At 31.3% G+C, this 17,883-nt stretch overlaps 1 protein-coding gene across 5 annotated transcripts in view; it reads right to left on the bottom strand.

Moving 5' to 3' along the window:
* The window catches only part of LOC148626000 (uncharacterized), a 63,359-nt gene that overhangs the window by 16,865 nt on the left and 28,611 nt on the right, over positions 1–17,883 (bottom strand). For 4 of the 5 annotated variants that reach the window (XM_088569529.1, XM_088569528.1, XM_088569524.1 and 1 more), the window contains exons 13-21: positions 17,301–17,389; positions 15,508–15,651; positions 14,959–15,076; positions 14,379–14,452; positions 10,746–10,886; positions 8,809–8,923; positions 4,505–4,519; positions 1,771–1,850; positions 572–721 (exon numbers count right to left, since the gene is read on the bottom strand). In XM_088569529.1, coding sequence (XP_088425655.1) covers positions 572–721; positions 1,771–1,850; positions 4,505–4,519; positions 8,809–8,923; positions 10,746–10,886; positions 14,379–14,452; positions 14,959–15,076; positions 15,508–15,651; positions 17,301–17,389 — 926 coding nt within the window. The remainder of the gene's footprint in view (positions 1–571; positions 722–1,770; positions 1,851–4,504; positions 4,520–8,808; positions 8,924–10,745; positions 10,887–14,378; positions 14,453–14,958; positions 15,077–15,507; positions 15,652–17,300; positions 17,390–17,883) is intronic. The other variant, XM_088569526.1, reaches the window with a different exon arrangement.

Here is a 17,883-nt window from a genome sequence, read left to right as displayed (position 1 = left end):
TACAGTACAAGTCACATACCCTCAAAATTATTAGTGTGGTAAAATTTCAAATAGTTCCAATAGTTACACTTTAACTCAAATTATTTTACAGACATAAATAAATGCTTGTTTCAACCCCATTTTGGCCACCTAATTCCTCAATGGTTCTAGTTGAAACTCCAAAAGTTAGTCTCAGCCTTTCTTTTATAGTATGCATTTTGCTGTACCTCAAAAAGATCTATACAATAATAGTTCAGTAATTGTCTGAACATAATTATAATTAAAGTCTTACTTCTGGCCCCTTTTCAACCCATATTTTCTAATCAGTTGAAGTCACAACCAAAAATCCACCCCAGCCTTCTTTTTGGGGTGTGGCACCTAGTATATAACATCAGATATCTTTACACTTAGACTCATATTATAGTGTGGATATGAAACATCTTAGGACAACAATTACAGCATGATACATGTATCATTATAGTATTGGAATTTTCACTTGTCGTATAAATACAATACAATATTAAATAAATTATACAAATACATATATAAAATTTTTTTACCAAATTGTCTGAATGAATCTTGTAGAACATACCTATCTTTCCATGTCACTGCTATATTTTTTTGATTACATTTCTCCAGGAGAAATTCTACAATATCCTCCTGGTTCTCACTAACAGCTATGTGTAAAGCTGTTCTCTGGTCATAGTCACGTACATCCATTTTACAACCTGATCTTTTAAGGCTAAAAAATATATTTAATCAAATTATCTTAAGAGTATTTACATTGTATATAAAACCAGACATTGACAAATGATCCCAACAAATATTGTAATTTCTGCTACTAATAAAATGATAAGTAACATACTTTTCTTAAAACTTTATGGGCAGACTGAACAGACAGATGGTATCTATTCCAGTCCCTGAACTATTTGATGCATCAAAGAATATTCCAATGTCATTTGATGGTTTTTGTAATTCAGCTGAAAAATAGTCCTATTTACTGGAAAATCAATAGAGAATTAGGCTTCATAATAATTGGAAATTAAGTAGCAACTTATTATCTCTCAATAAATTTTCACAAAAAGTTACTAAGGTTTTTTGATTAATATGTCTCTTAACTCACCAGAAAAAAATTAAATACTATGACTTTATCACTTCTGTCAAGACTACTCAGATCAATACTGCTCAATCTTATTTAAGTGTAAGCTAAAATTCATGCCAAATTTTTCCCCATACTATTTCAATAGATATATTAAGAATCCAAGCAAGAGGAAAGTACAAAATAGAATTAATAAAGGAGTATTAGCGGCAACTCTCCCATAATCATTTCTGCCAAGTTTGATTAAATCAGTCAAGGATTTTTCATATAACACAGTGATATTTTAAAAGTAAATGAATGATGAATAACAGACTAATGAAGAAGGATGAAAGAGGAAAAGTGAAGGTATAAGCTGACTTATCAACAATGATATATAATTTAATTTGAGATAAATACTGTAATTGGATTGGTTAAAATCATTTTGTTATATCTCAATGGATAAAAAAATATTGACACACCCTTATTCAGTTAAATTCAGAGCTACTTTTCTCATGTTTAAAGATAAAAATATGTTTGAAAATTAATTTATAAGAATTGGCAATAATAAAAATTTTGCCTGTTGAAAAATAACATAAATTTTCCATGTGCATATTTCATGCAATAAACAACATGCACATGGAAAATTCATGTTGTTCTTCATTAGACAAAATTTTTATTATTGCCAATTCTTCAATAAACAAAAAAAATCTAACCGTCTCATCATCTGTATATCACCTCTGGCAGCACTAGTCAGTAACCTCACTCTTGTTAAAACATCATCTGAACAATCTATCTACAAATATAACAAGAAATCAGGCTGTTCAAGTGTCAGTTCCTGTAAGAATCAGGCAAAAAATTGACTGAAAAATGTATACAATAATTGCCTGGTCAAATATGGGCATAACAATTAAAATGTTTAAAGATTGAAATTAAAGAAATGATATAATTTGATTTCTGTATAAAAAAGTTCAACTTTTGTAGCTACATAACTCAGTGCAGTAAAGCTTTGAAAATTTTCATTTATGATACCACTCATACGAAATTTGAAAAAAAATACTATTGTTTGTGTGGTACTAATTTCAGTGGTTTTTGTGGGTAGGTCAAACCATGAAATTTGGTTCCCAACAAATAGTAGATTCCCTTTGATGTGTATACTGAAAATTTCAAAACCACAAATTCAAGATTCCACAAACTTGTGTTTCTTCCCTGATCCACAAAGATTGGTAGCCACAAATTAAAGTACCGGTACTTTCACAGAAGGTTAAATAATGAAAAGAACGATAGGTCAGAAGCTAATGGGCCTGATGAGTTTCAATCAATCAAATAGAAAAGATGGCAAAATCTATTGGTAGTTGCTAATTCATTTGACCAAGAAGAACAAAAATCAGATTATTCAGTCTTACACCTTTGACTCTTGAAGATTTTTGTAGACATGCATAGTAAATAGGAACATTTCATCAAGTGAAAGTTTCTTTTTATATAAGTATTTGTAATGTTTTTTTCCCAACACAGTGGTTATACTCCTGTTTTAACCCTTTAACCTCAAAAATGCTCTTCTATGGAAGTAATAATTCTGTTTTCCAATTAGCCAAATGCTGGTGTTTCAAAAACTGTGTGGAAAATTGAAATTCTGTCTAATGTGTATTATTTTTTAATGAATGTAGAAAATTATAAGTACCACAGTTTTACTTTAGTGGTATGGCTACTTGTGGTATAATTTCATCGAGGTCCATACACTAATACATGTACCTGTACTCAAGTTATTGTATTTATAGATACAAGACAAAGACACAATCATCGACGAAAGCAGGATACCATTATATAGCCACAATTTTTTTGCAGTTGTACAAAAATGAAAAAAAAACTTCATGAAAATCTAGTTTTGGGCAATATTTTCTTTAAAGTATTGGTGACAAAGTTTGTTCTGTAAAGGGAAAATATTATATTTTATTTGTCAAAAAGATTCATTTCATTTGATTTAGAGGCTGTTTGGATAAGAATTTCACTATCACTTTTCAGACTATAGTTACATTTTAAAATTTTTTCAAGTATTTGAAGTAAGATAGAAAGCGATTATTAAAATGAAAGTTACACGCATTGTCATGTAAGATATACCCTCAGTCGTATATAAAGTTGATATCAGAGAGCATAAAAAATCTCTGACAACGTATGCACTATCCATATAAAGCCACATATATGACAAGCCAAAGTGGACCCAATGGAGTGTTTTCAAATATTAAAGAATGATTTTTTAATATTACAAATTTGATTTCTAATATTACAAAACCCTTTTTATATTAAAAAATCATTATTTTTTCGTATTAAAAAAATAATTTTTTTTTTCATATTAAAAAAATCATTTTTTTTTTTTATATTAAAAAATTTCATTCAATTTTTAATGTTAAAAAAATTATTTTTAATATTAGAAAATGGATTTGTTGTATTCAATTACGATTTTTCAATATTAGAAAATCAGTTAGTAATTTTCAAAAATGTAAATGATTTTTTAATATTAGAAATTCATTTTCAAATATTACAAATTCACTTTCTAATATAGCAAATTTATTTTCTAATATTACTAATTCAATTTGTAATATTACCAAATGAGTGATATTTTGTAATGTCACTAAATCGGGAATTTGTAATAACACTAAATCAGGAATTTGTACTATCAGAAAATGAATTTTTAACATTAAAAATACTTTCTGATATTAAAAAATATGATTTTGTAATATAAAACAAGAGGCTCCCTGGTTAAATTTTGTCTTTAAATGGCAAGAAGTAGTCTAACAATTCTGACTCAGGAAGTCTTTGGTAGGACTTATCATGCTAAGAACTTTTACCCTATGTCAGAATTTGGCTAAACCTAATGGTTCTGGAGACATATGCAAAAAACTAGTCTGACCACTATGTTCTATTTTTAGTACTGGCAGCCATGTTTTTTGACAGATCAAAAATCTGAACATAACTTTTATGCAAGATATCCTTAAGAACATATGTGCAAAGTTTCATTTAATTCTGCTCAGTTTTTCAGAGGAGAAGATTTTTGAAAAATTGTGAGCTAAAAATTGAAAATCAATCCATTCATTGGGAGACGAGATGAAATTCAGAAGGAGGGGATAATGGACGGACAAGGTGATTTCCAATATATCCTTTTTGAGAGAGGGTATAATTTGTTGATCAGATGGTGTAAAAAAATTTATCAAAATCAATAAAATCATGTAAAAAAGTAAGATACATGTAAGAATAACTTCTTTGCTACTGTATAATTAAAAATAAGCACACATCTAGATTTACAATACCAAGATTAGGTTAAATGGTAAATGAAAAATAAAAATCTAGATACAATGTATACAGGAATCACATCATATGTTTTCTGGTTAATAATAAGTGTATTCTATAAGCATACTGTGCTAATAAAAGCTGATACTAAAACATAAGAATTACCTGATCCATACTTCCCTTTAAAAACATGGAGAAAGAAAACAATGATAAACATGCTTTATGATAATAATAGGAAGAAATATTTCTTGTGACTTTCTTCTTCTAAATGCTAGTCTGTTTGGCTTATAAAAGCTAATTATTTATTCAAAGCTATTCATTGAATAAATTACAAAGGTATTACAGGATATACTTATTTCCTAATAGTCTTTAAGTGATTAAAGTGAAAGACTTTCATTTTGTTTTTAAACATAATCTTCTTACCCATTTTGAAGACAGTTGACAGCTAACAGTAGGGTTGGCTACTCATAAAATCTGCTTTGACCCAACATTTCACAATGAAATGCCTGTACCAAGACAGGCACAAAGTGGATATTTTTACTTTTTCTCTGTCACTGACTTTGCCAGTTCATGTTAAATTAAATATTTTCCCTCTGAGTAAGAGTTTTGTAATTTCCTTATTACCTTATCCAACTAACCACTCCTCATTTCATACCTAAAATGCAGTATGTTTGGCAATCAAGGGAATCAAGATTCCAGAGGAAATGAAAAGAATGTAATTCATAGACAAAGACCAGACATGGTAAACAGACAAACACAACAAAGAACATGAAGTAAGTAAAATAATACATACAAAGAAAAAAACGTAAATGAGTAACTCAGACTCCACTAAAAACTGGGAGCATGGACCAGGTGCAATAGAAGAGTAAGCACCCTTTGCTCTTCTAGAATATTGAAGTTGATATGTCAAACTTTCTTAAAATTTTGGAAAATTTTTCGCTCAGTCCACCTCCTTTAAGAGTATAAACATCCTACAAAATTTCAAGCAGTTACTCAACAACTGTAGGAGGAGATAGCTAAATAAACCACAAACCCACCATATGGATGGATAAATGGACTGACAATCAGACAGATGAACAAAGAAATGAATGGGCATGGGCAGATTAATATGCCATCAGACTTTTAGTCACAGGAGCATTAAAAACATGCCCCACAATTTGCATCTTTTAAGTACATTATTTGGAATTTATTCATCTGACATGATAGACTAATGGGAAATCACTTCATTTTTTCCCTTTCTTCTCACAAGGACAGAAAAAAGGAAACTAGAAACTCTAAAGAGCCTGAATTGCTCACCTGGTCAAAAATAGTCCTTTAAGGTTTCTAAAGCTGTACTCTTGATCTTACTGTATTATAGTAACAAGAATCGTTTAATCAAAAGAGAGCATCTTAGTTATTTAATAGGTTTTCATATTATAAAACATATCTCGTGTAGTAATTTTATGACTCTTCAATGGCAATAACTTCAACATTGGTCAACAGATCTTTATGAAAATTTTGGCATAATTTGTTCTCACCATGTTGATCTACTTCACCTTGTCAGAATTTAGCTCAACCCATTTGTTTACCAGTATGAGTTATTTCTAATAATCTTCAATCTGACCCCTATGGTCTATTTATAGCAACATTAGTCCTGGTTTTAGCCAGATCAAAAATCCCAACACAACAATTTTTAAGGATACATAAAGTACATTCACGACAAGTTTGGTTACAATGCATCCAGTAGTTGTGGAGGAGAAGATTTTCAAAGTAGGAAATAATAAATTCTGGAAAAAAGCCATTTCAAGACCCATAACTCATTCATCCGTCAATGGATAGTTCTGAAAATTTCAGCATACATGTAGGTTCAACTCATCATAATGAAATATTTACTCCTACTAAATTTTAACTCAACTGTTCTTGAGTCATGTGCAAAATTCTGGAATTTGACCCCCTATAGTCTATTTTTAGTAACGACTACCATGTTTTTGCAAGATCAATAATCCCCATGCATAGACTGTTAAAGGTGTTCTAAGTTATCCATCCAGTTGTTTGGAGAAGATTTTCTAAGTTGGAAATGTGGAATTCAGTAAAAAAAAATCCATTTTAGGACCCAAATGTCATTTATCCATCAACAAGACTTTCTGAAATTTCAGCATGGATCCATCCCATCATGCTGAAAAATTTTACTTCTGGTAAGATTTCAGCTAATGCCAACTGTTTTTGAGTTATTTCCAAAATTCAGCAATTTGACACCTATGCTTTATTTTAAGTAATGGTGGCCATGTTTTTTGCCAAATCAAAAATCCCCACATAACGAATGTTAAAACCCTATAAAGTAATATTCATGCAAAGTTTGGTTACATTTTATCAAGTAGTTTCAGAGGAGAAGATGTTTAAAATAGTGAACAGACAACGACAAAGGATGTCAGACACATAGTGATGGCAATGGCTCACATGGCCTTTAGGACAGGAAAGCTAAGAAAACAAATTTGCTTTTTTTAAAAGAATCAAAAAAGGTGATGAGTTTATCTGATAATGAGATGTAAACAATTCAACAGGAATATAATTATTAAGGAAACATAACAAGGAAGAAGGAAAATTACAAGTTGTTTTCAAGGGTTCAGTCAGACACCTGAGCTGATAATTACTCTCTGTAAACAAACTTGGCGGGTAAAATCAATGTGTATGTAATAAACTATTCTTACGGCTATATTATGCCGATCAGTTTGTTGCCACACTCTTTCGAACTACACGGCCGCCATATTGGTTTCAAGTTGACTGGCGTTCATGCATGTATGAACAATCTGGCGAAGTTTATGCATGTACTAACTTTCTGGCAACAACGTTTTCAACCAATAAAAAAAGGCTATAAGCATGAAGAATCTCATGATTAGAATTATAGTATTATAAAATGCAGATCAAAACAGTTGTATAAAATTGTGCTTTTGCACCAGTTTTCATGATAATGCACATTTGAACCAATTTTGATAGTGAAGTAGCAACATTTGGTATGAGGTATTGTAAATATTAAGTCACCTCATTTTTGCAAAGCCTTAAACAAACTAAATGTTGTCCTATTATTACCTTGTAAATGCCTGCAAAAATGAGTGTACATTATTTCACCTAAAAATGAAACATGTATGTCTGGCATATATCAAATCCGACCATGAAAATTAAATTAGTGAAGTCAAATGCACGCTTTGCATTTCATCTACGAAAGACATGGAAACTTTATAGTGTTAAAAGAGCCAAAATGAGTGAATTCTGCCTAATTGGGGAAAACACTGTATTCATTACATTTTCTTTCCAAGAAACTTTAGCAACATGCTTCAACAACTGTAATATCATAACTATGAAAGCCTGTTGGATCAAAACTATTTATGAAATAATATCTAACTTTGAAAGACATTAATGAAAGTTTCATGGAAAAGATACTTCATGAGTTTTTTTTTACATATACATGTTGTAACAGCTTGTTAATCCTTCTTATTTGGGTTTAGTCATCTTTTTTTAAAAGTACCATTCTGTGTAAGAATCAAGCAATGGGCAGCACATCATTTTTCTTAATTTATTCTTTTTTGCCTCAAATACATTAAATACATCAAGAAAACAACTGAGAACCTATTTAAATTCATGCTGAAGCATCCTGGACTCATATACTGTTTTACTGTTAGACAGGGAAAAAGTGTGGTAAATTTTCCATAGTGTATTTAAGCTAAATTTGACCTATTAATATCTTAAAAAGGCAATCTTTACAAAAGAGTAATCAAGGGAACCAAGGTTATAGCGGTAATCAAAAGAATGCAATCCAGGGACAAAGACCAGACATGGAAAACACATACACAACAAAGAACATAAAGCAACTAAAATCATACATACAAAGTAACAAAAGCAAATGAGCAACTTGGACTCCACTAAAAACTGGGAGCATGCACCAGGTGCACCGGTAAGGTAAGCATCCTCTGCTTTTCTAGAAACACCCGCTGAGTTGCTCATAAAAGTCAAGTACGGGGTAGACAAATGAGGAAAGGAAAACTACGAACCGTTGAATATATCAGTTTTCATGGATATTTCTGGTGGTTATCAGGAGTAAAAACTTAGATGATGCAAAACTAAAATCTTTGTTTTTTTCTTCATGTGCCAGGCCTTACAAACAATTTGCCTGCTTTTTAGACAGAGTAGTACTTAAGTCCTTTAAGTGAGTAAAATAAATTCTTCAGTAAACATATGTAACTGGACCAGCAACTAGTGTTCATAAATGAATACACCACCTAGTCTATTATTGATAAAATTGTAAATAAAAGACAAAGTTCAAACAATCTGGAGAATGAAAAAATCAAAAAATCAAATCTTGTCGAAAAAATTCAAAGATAAATCGGATTTTCAAGAGAGTACTTCTACAAGAATAAAATTTTTTTTTAAAAAATTTATTCAGCTTTGATCATCATATTTAAAAATTAAATTAAACTCATGCGACAAAAACATACCTTGGTATCATTTTTATCCTCTCTTAACTCTTCCATTTTGTTGTTCAATAAATCTCTGATTTTATTTGTCTCCACACTTTCCTCATGGTGCAGACTATCCACTGGGCGTAATCCCCTACAAAAGACAGTATATTTATTGTTATTATGTTTTAAGGTATTATATTTTACACGTAATGTTTGGTATAGAATAGAACAGTTTGACATGAAATGAAATTACTTTTTCTAGAAAATGAGCTTGACAAATGCATTTTCACATAAGAACTAAAAGTTTTCATCAACCACATCATGCAATTTCCATTTTCTTAAGTAATCATATTAAAAAGAAAATATGATGCTTTGATTTTATACCCCCCCACTTTTGAAAAGTAGGGGGTATATAGTGATGGGGGTGTCTGTCCATTACTCCCTCCGTCACTGATTTCTGTGCTTCTACTCAAGGGAATGATTAGATATTTGGAATATGGCTTAAACATGATGACTTGCACCATGCACCCCTTTCCAGGTTTCTAGGTAATAGACTTCCTGTTTTCCAAAGGACTAGGTTTAACATGTTCAATAATCAAAAATTTTTTCCATCACATATTTCTTAGCACACATTGGAAGGAATGATTAGATTTTAAGTTTATGGCTTAAACTTGATTTGTACTATGTCTCCCCTTTTCATCTGTCTAGGTCAATACTTACTGTTTTCCGACCTACTTAAAATTTGTAGAAGTGCGGTACTGGGAAATATTCTGTGGCAGATTTCTCAGCACCCATTGGAAAGAATGATTAGATGTTTGGTGATAAAGTGATTAAATGAGCTTTTAAGATACCGGTATTTCCATATACAAATTACAGCTTTATATATTAACATAACATTTAATTTATCTAAAATTTCTGTTATTGGCAAGAAACCATGAAGCAACTAAGGACATTCACTCAACCTTAAATACTTCAAAGGTTTCATGTACACAGCAGTTTTGAATATAACAAGAATGATTTTAATATTATGTTAAAGAGACAATGACCCAACTAGGGTAAAAACTATCAGAATTTCATTCTAACTTTTTTTTCGGTTCTGAACCTACAATTAAGACTTCTCTGTATATGGTCATTATTGGGGGAGCGGGAGATATAGATTTAGTGAGCACTGCTCACAGTTTTTCCAGTTTACTACATTGTACTATTTTTTATCTTTAAACAGAAATACTGATAGGAAGCTCACAAAGAGAATACCCCTTGCTTCCTACTGAGTTAAATGTTAAGTGAAAGACCCTTAAAATCCTCCGACAGTAATTACATTCCTTCATGCAAATCTAAATATGATGCTAAACCTTCTTAAAAAAAACTTTGAGTAGTGAAGAAAAAGTTGTTCTTTATTTGAAAGAAAAGAAATAGTTTTGTCAAAAGCAGAGATCGCATTAGTGATGTCATATTCACTACTTTGCATATCATTAAGTGTCAAATTGGTTGGCAAATAAACAACTAAGTAAACAATTAACAATTTCATGATTAGAACCCCAATTTTTAAATCTTTTTAACTTCGTTATTTTGTATCTAATTTTGGTTCTGTAAAATGTTTCATTTAGATAAAATTTATATTTTGTATGGGAATTTATAACTCTTTTACTTGAAAAATAAATTTGAAATATTTATATGTAAACCACTATGTTCATATAAAATTATTCTTAAAATTTTATGCTCATATAGTCTCATTATTGAATATTTACTTAAAAATCCATCGATAAAAAGAGTTTTATTGGCAGTGTAGGGAACCAAAAGAATATTTCAAGTATCTTGAAAAAATGAAAAAGTTATGATGATTTAAAGTTGATGCCCCATGCCACTCAATGGATGTTGCCAATAAAAATCAAATCACAGGTAAGTGATGACATCATGAAGAAATCTACCAAATAGTTTCAATTCAAAGCATACATAAACAAGACAAAAGAGACCTTGATCTAATAAATGGAGAAACTTTGCAATCCAATAAAAGGTATCTAACTATCTCAACAGTGCCATTATTTGCTGCAGCATGGAGGGCTGTTTGTCCATTTGAGTCTTGCAAGTTCATATCAGTGCCTCGTTTATACAACCTAAATGAAAAAAGTACAAAATAAACAAGTCACTATCAAAATGAATCAATCATTTTCTTTCATTTTGGGGAAAATAAATCATACAGTGAAGTATGTCAACAGAGTCAATGTTCGTAGTTCATAATGCAAAAAAAAACAACTTGGCCTATTGTTCATTCCAAACAGCGTTCTTCCGCCATTGGCGCGGGCATTTTATGCATGCCACAAATAAAGTGTTGCATGTGGGCCCTGCAGGCACACATTATTCCATAGGTCTATCTCTGAATTTCCAGATTTTGTTTTTTGGTTCTGTATCCGGAAGCATATTTGTCATTTAAACGCGCTAATGGCCTAAACAGGTTCTTGCTTGTATTCTATGTAGTGTAATGATGGTCAACCAAGAACCAGCTTACCAATGGCTTTGCCCACTCGTAGTAAACAAAACTTTTCTCAGGTCAAAAATGATTTAGGGAAACTGCAGGTGGTGTGCAGGGGACACGATCATTTCCCCTGATCCTATTGACGGGACCCAGTAAATTTCAGATGAGCCGACTGATTGAAAAAAAAACGGACATGGCTGGCGAACCTAGAGAATTTCGACTGAAGATGAAACTGTTCATTTTGGGGCTTGGCCAGGTTGGATACAATCCTGATAAGAACAGAAAAATTCTAAGTGGAGCTGCAACATCAAGTTGAATTACAATTTGAGTCAACACAATGCCATAATAAAACTAGAAGCCCTGTTTATCACAGGAGCCCTCACATCATTTGTTAGCAGTGATTTTTTTAAAGTAAATCAAATGTGTCTGTAAGACACTAATGATACCCCCACTTGCAAATTAGGAACATATTTATTTTTGTATGAAAACATGGTTTGCAGATTCAGTTCCAGTACCATAACTTGAAAAATCTGGAGATCAATTTGGGGATCAGAAATTCCTAAATATATGCATATCTACATATTGTATCCTGGTCACATAGTGTCATGAAATTCTGTGTGGTAGTGTCAGACTAATTGCAATGAGAAAAAGAGGACCGATGGACGGACTGTCGCACAAATAATGTTTATATCCCCATAATAAATCCCTTGGGATATATTTCTGACAAAAATTGCAAAGTCTAACTATCACCCAGTTCGTAATATTCCAAAGTCCAAATATCACCTAGTTCTGTAATATTTCATGAAAATCAAGATGCTATGACATTGCACACCATCATTATGTGTAGGAACTTCCTGCAAAAAACAATTTAGATGAGGGGATAGCCATACAAGCCATATAGCTCTATTTCTGATGAAAATGACTAACAAATAATGTTTATATCCCCATAATAAATCCCTTGGGATATATTACTGACAAAAATTGCAAAGTCTAACTTTCACCAATTTCTGTAATATTTTACAAAAATCAAAATCCTTTGGCCTTGCGCACCTTCATCATGTGTAGAAATATCCTGTAAAATATTTTAGATGTAGTTCAAAGACTGTATGAGGAGATAGCCAGACAAGCAATGATCCATATATTTCTGAGTAAAATGACTAAGTGTGACTATCACCAATTTCCGTAATATTTCACTAAAATCAAAATCCTTTGATCCTGCACACCTTCATCATGTGTAGAAATATCCTGTAAAATATTTTAGATATAGTTCAAAAGCTGTACGAGGAGATAGCCGGACAGACAGGGGTAAATGAATATGCCCCAGACATTTTGTCATGGGGGCATAAAAAAACAAAATAGTATTTCTTTTTATTTATTTGGAGTGTGTGTATCTTACTCCAGCAGTGCTAGAGGTTGTCTGGCAAGCTATTTTCTGACTTGGTGCCATCCTAAACTGACATGTTGAAAGCCACTGCAAACGTGAATAAGCTTAACAGTGTTTTAAAATATTGTAAGTCTTTAATTTACATAAAGAAGTTTAACCAACCGGAAATCAAGCAATGAAAATCCAAAATTGTAAGTGGTAAATATTTTACTATAATTCTGCCGATTTCAAAGAATGTTGGTACAAGCGGTTTGCAATATGGCGCTTGGAAGTAAAAGGTTGGGGAATGGAGGAACGGAATTCCAACCTCTTACGTTGTAGGGGTATATATACCACTGTTACCTCTCACCTACAATGAAACTATAAAGTGTATACAAATCTGAGGTTAATTTATTTGTTGGTTGAATCTTTCCTGTTATCTTATCATACTGCCATATTGGCCCCGTTTATTCTGAAAATGACCCCTTGTTTTGCTGTCAAGGGGGGGACTTCCCCCCTTTTGCAATTTTATGCAATGAACACTGTATTGTCTACTTTTGAGTGTGTGATGAGAGCGTAGAGAAGCTTTATTAGCGCGTTTCTGGAAACTAAGTTCATAGTGCATTACTCCCACAACATCAGAGGGATCAAAATTTGGTTATATATGCATAACTCCATATTGTGTCCATATTACACACCCAGGTAGTTACAAGATGATTCGGAAGTTTACTTCAGGAAACCAAGTTCAAAGGAGAATAACTACCACACCTCTAATCAATTTAGAAAGAAATGGTTTGTTCCATTTTATATTACCCAAATTGTATTATATAGGCTTACATTTTACATTAATGAATTAGAAATTGAAAACTTAATACTTTTATTTCAATGTAAATTTACAACAGCATTATATTAAATACATTTAATCAGACCGGTCACTGATCACTGGCTATCATTGGTCAGCAATCGGTCAAGAAGCATTCATTAATCCCCCAAATAGTTGTGTGAATTGTATCAGAGACTATAGAAACCTCTCAGTTTCATAAGAATTCAATTAGAGAATGACTGTATATTCTTCCTGTCTATAAAGAAATAGCCTCATTACATTCTTACATTTTGCATTCTAGATAACAGACATTGAGGTTTATATTACAATTAAATAGAAAATAGTTTACATTAAAAAAAAAATACAAGGATAGTAAACCATGTATTAACACACTAATTATAGGTTGAGATTAAATTATGTAAAGTTATCAGTCTAAAATATAGTTTGCCAGATCATTTCATGATCATAAGCATAAGGTCTCACTAACCACTTCCGGGTCAAATGGCCACCCCCCTATGTAGTACCAAAACACACTGAATCTAAACATATGCATTGTAAGCGCAATATTTGTGTGTATTATGATTAAAAGTAGTCAAAATGAAGCTGAGAATGTGTACTTTAAAATCATATATGTAATTAATTACAAAAGTGTATGAATATTGTTTACACATGTGAGTAATTTGCCTACATGCAAAATAGGTAAAAATGTAAATTGTCAGTATTATTTATTCAAATAAATTTTTTATTTCTTCAATCATCGTACCAGTAGCATAATGATTTTGGAAGCCTTATTTTTCAAGCTTTGCAACGGTATGCAACTTCAAGATGTCATTTGTCCTGGAAATTCACAGTGAAAGTTTGAAAATTACTTTTTTTAACATGTAAAGTATTGGAAACGTTAGAAGTAGTTAGTATAAAGTTAAAATAACAATTTAATCATTAATTACCTTTTAATTTGATCAATTTCTCCCTTTTCTGCAGCTTTTGTCAATTCAAGAGCTGTTTTCTCTCTTAAATATTTCTGAAAGAACAAAATAATATTTATATATAGGCAAAATAATTTAAGGAGGTAGACCTAAGGTAAGGGACATAACTCTTTAAAATCATTGGAACTCTTGTATTCAGGATCTTTATATCAATATCATGTAAGATTGATTTCTACCCCAGGTCTACCTCCTTAAAAAAATAGCAAAACTGGAGATAACTAGTAGTACCTAGTATCTTCTGTTTTTTATGCATTAAAATATTGATATTCTATCTCTTTCTGAAAAAAATCAAATCTCTTGGCACATAAAAAAAACAACCTTAGTGGGCATTCTTACAGTACCCCACACCTATACATTTACCCTCTTCATAAAAATTCAGTCTAAAATACATAAGTTCTCCCCTTAACCAAGTTCTTTGAAATCATTCCCATTCATGGGTGTGTTTTGCTAGTGACCTTACTACAGGGTTTTCAAGATGATATACAAAACCACAGAAAAAAACTCCGTAAAATCACCTTCTAAATTCATTGTATATAAATACCTTCTTCTGTCCAGAAGATTTATAGTATTTTATCATCTTTTTAACCTCTTTATAATCTTTTTTATCAGGTTTATTATTCTCATGGAAGTCAATATCAGCTAATGCTGTTCTATTCCACCTGTTAGATATTAATGGTTAAAATTTTGTGTAAATATCAACAGTCACAACTCAGCACCCCTCCCCCATTTGTATCACTGGTAATTGTTTACCCATTGTATCTTCAAATTAAGAATATGTTTTTTGGATGAATTAATTCTTTAATGCAAAAGCATTTGTTATGTTGTAGCAACACTAACATATTTACAGAAAATGACAGGTCTTTGACTGCAGAGAACAACAAACCATACAGAAAACCACTAATAACATATGACGTAATTTTATATGCTCTTATGTATAGCATTGCATTATATTGGAAAAAAAATTGAAACATATACAGCCAAAACACTAACAGTTATGTTTCAAAACATATAGTTTAAAGAAAACGTACGCATAATTAGCCAAAACACCTTTTGAAGTCTACCTGCCCATAAGTTAAGATGTGTTACTAACCTGTCTGTGGCAGCAGGAAAACAGAAATGATGAGATAAGATATATTTTACAACATCAATCTGATTCTCACAGGCGGCAAGGTGGAGGGCTGATCTATTGTCATAGTTAACATCTTCCATTTCAATATAGTCTTCATTCTTTAATCTTAAGTGAAAGATATTTATCAGTTTGGAACAATGTGTAACCCATGTTTTTGTCAATATCAAGTTGAGCAGTGCATATGTATTACATATCTATATTTTAATATATCTGCATATTTTGTTTAAATGCTTTGCTATGTACAATAAGATAAGACCGTAGGTGTTAAACCCGGATCAGTTGGGACAAGTATGGATACAACATTCAAACTTGATACATCTCTTAATTTGGATTGTGATAGAAGGTTTAAAAAGATTCTGACCGGAATGGAAGAGCATATCTATAAAGATATATAATATCATCATATGAGTAATATATATCATATATCTTCATTATTCTGCTATAGTTCAGGAAAAATAGCAACAAAGGCATTTTGACCTCAATGTTTTATTTTTAGTGACGACGGCCATGTTTTTCGACCGATGAACAAATTTAAACAATCAATTTGTGCAAGATACGCTGAAAAAAAAAACAATTATGTCAACTTAGATAAAATTCAGAGAAGATTTATTTTAAAGTCGTATACGTGAAAAAGACCCAAATAAAATCTGCTTCAGGGGCTAAAACTCTTACATCGGGCGACGAATCATTTTGAAAAATTCGGCATAAGTCCTTTTTCTGATAGTAAACAATAATACACTCCATCAGAATTTTGCTGAATTCAACGTTTTGTAGTTATTTGTAAAATCGGTATGTTCTATTTTCAGTAACAGTATTTTGACCCCTATGTTTCATTTTAGGAACATGTTTTTTTGACGTTTCAGTTTGTGCAAAATACCCTAAGATACAATCTACCAAGTTTCATTTGATTTTGAGTAGTAGTTTCAGAGAAGATTTTAGGAAAAAAGGCCACGGATTTTTGACTGGATGAAACCGAGTCGGTCGGTCGGAAAAAAATAAAAAAATAAAATTGAAACTAGAAATACATGTCTACTATTTATATATTCAAAAATATGTACTGTTTATTTAATAATTGATCATTTTTTATGCAAACAAGTTGTACTACTGAAGGGCTTAGTGATAAGTCAATATTGAAAACAAAAGTCACAAAGCACAGGAAGAATTCAATATCAGGAAATTGAGTATGCAGACAGATTTCATCAAAAAACCCTTAATTTTTTACATTAGTCCTCAATTTACAGAAACAATTACACAGAAAAACTACATTACATTTTCATAAGTTAAAAAAATGACTAAAACATATATTAAAAATTTGTCTCTATTTACTATGAATTCCCTTTAAATTATCCTGTGATTTAAAAAAAAAAACGATTAAAAAAATCAAGAATTATGCAGGTTGAAATGTTCTCCAGTAAAAAGAAAACAACAAATTACATTTTGAATTGAATTTTCTTTTTTTTATAAGCTCTCGTCAATATTTTTCACACAAATATTTATTCTTCTACTTCCTGTTGAGAATAAAAACAAACCCACGAGCCTTTTAAACTCGTAAATCATTTAATCACAGGATAAAATCCACAACTAGCATGGTACCTAGTGATACACTATCGTTTAGATCCATACAATAAGTCACTTAGTTAAATTTTATGAAGTGCAGGTTTTTTTTTCTAGTAAGGATAACTGACATAACCCGATTTTCTCCATTACTGGCCATATCAATTTGTGCCGCTATCAATATACAATAAATACGATACCTTCTGATCTCACGTAGATCACCTTTTGCTGCAGCATTCAAATAACAATACAATCTTTTGTCATATTGTTCATTGTACACATGGTATTCCTGAGAAGAAAGAAAGAAAGAAAAAAAAAAACAAGAAAAGTGAGGGAGACCATGGGGTGAACTCCTTATGTGCAACAATTTATACAAGTAAGTTAGATTATCACCCTTGCTTCATGAATATTTACATATAATGTGTCCATTCCCTGCAAAATTTCATGAAAAACATTTAAAAACACAAGATGTTGTATGCTGCGTCGTGCTCAGAATACCCCCCCCCACTGAACCATTTATGATAAATTTTAGGTAAAAAAAGTGACCAACCTGGAAAAGTCATCTTACAAAAGTAATATACGATATATTTTAGAAATGCCTCCAATAGAAGCTGAGAAGTCTGTTACAAAAGTTTCCATTTCACATAACCTAAATAATATACATACGATAAAAAGGAAATAGATACACAATAAGCTTGAAAAGAAGAGACACGGTATAAGTCATCATGCAAAAATAAAGAACCTTTTCTTCCATTCATAGGCTTCATTCACACTGCACGAGTG

Source organism: Perna viridis, chromosome 2 (assembly GCF_037379345.1).
Source record: "Perna viridis isolate PV_CMFRI_1.1 ecotype Kerala chromosome 2, ASM3737934v1, whole genome shotgun sequence".
In the NCBI taxonomy this organism is placed as follows: domain Eukaryota; kingdom Metazoa; phylum Mollusca; class Bivalvia; order Mytilida; family Mytilidae; genus Perna; species Perna viridis.
The sequence above is the reverse complement of the archived record's forward strand: the minus strand, read 5'-3'. Positions and strand labels throughout refer to the sequence as shown.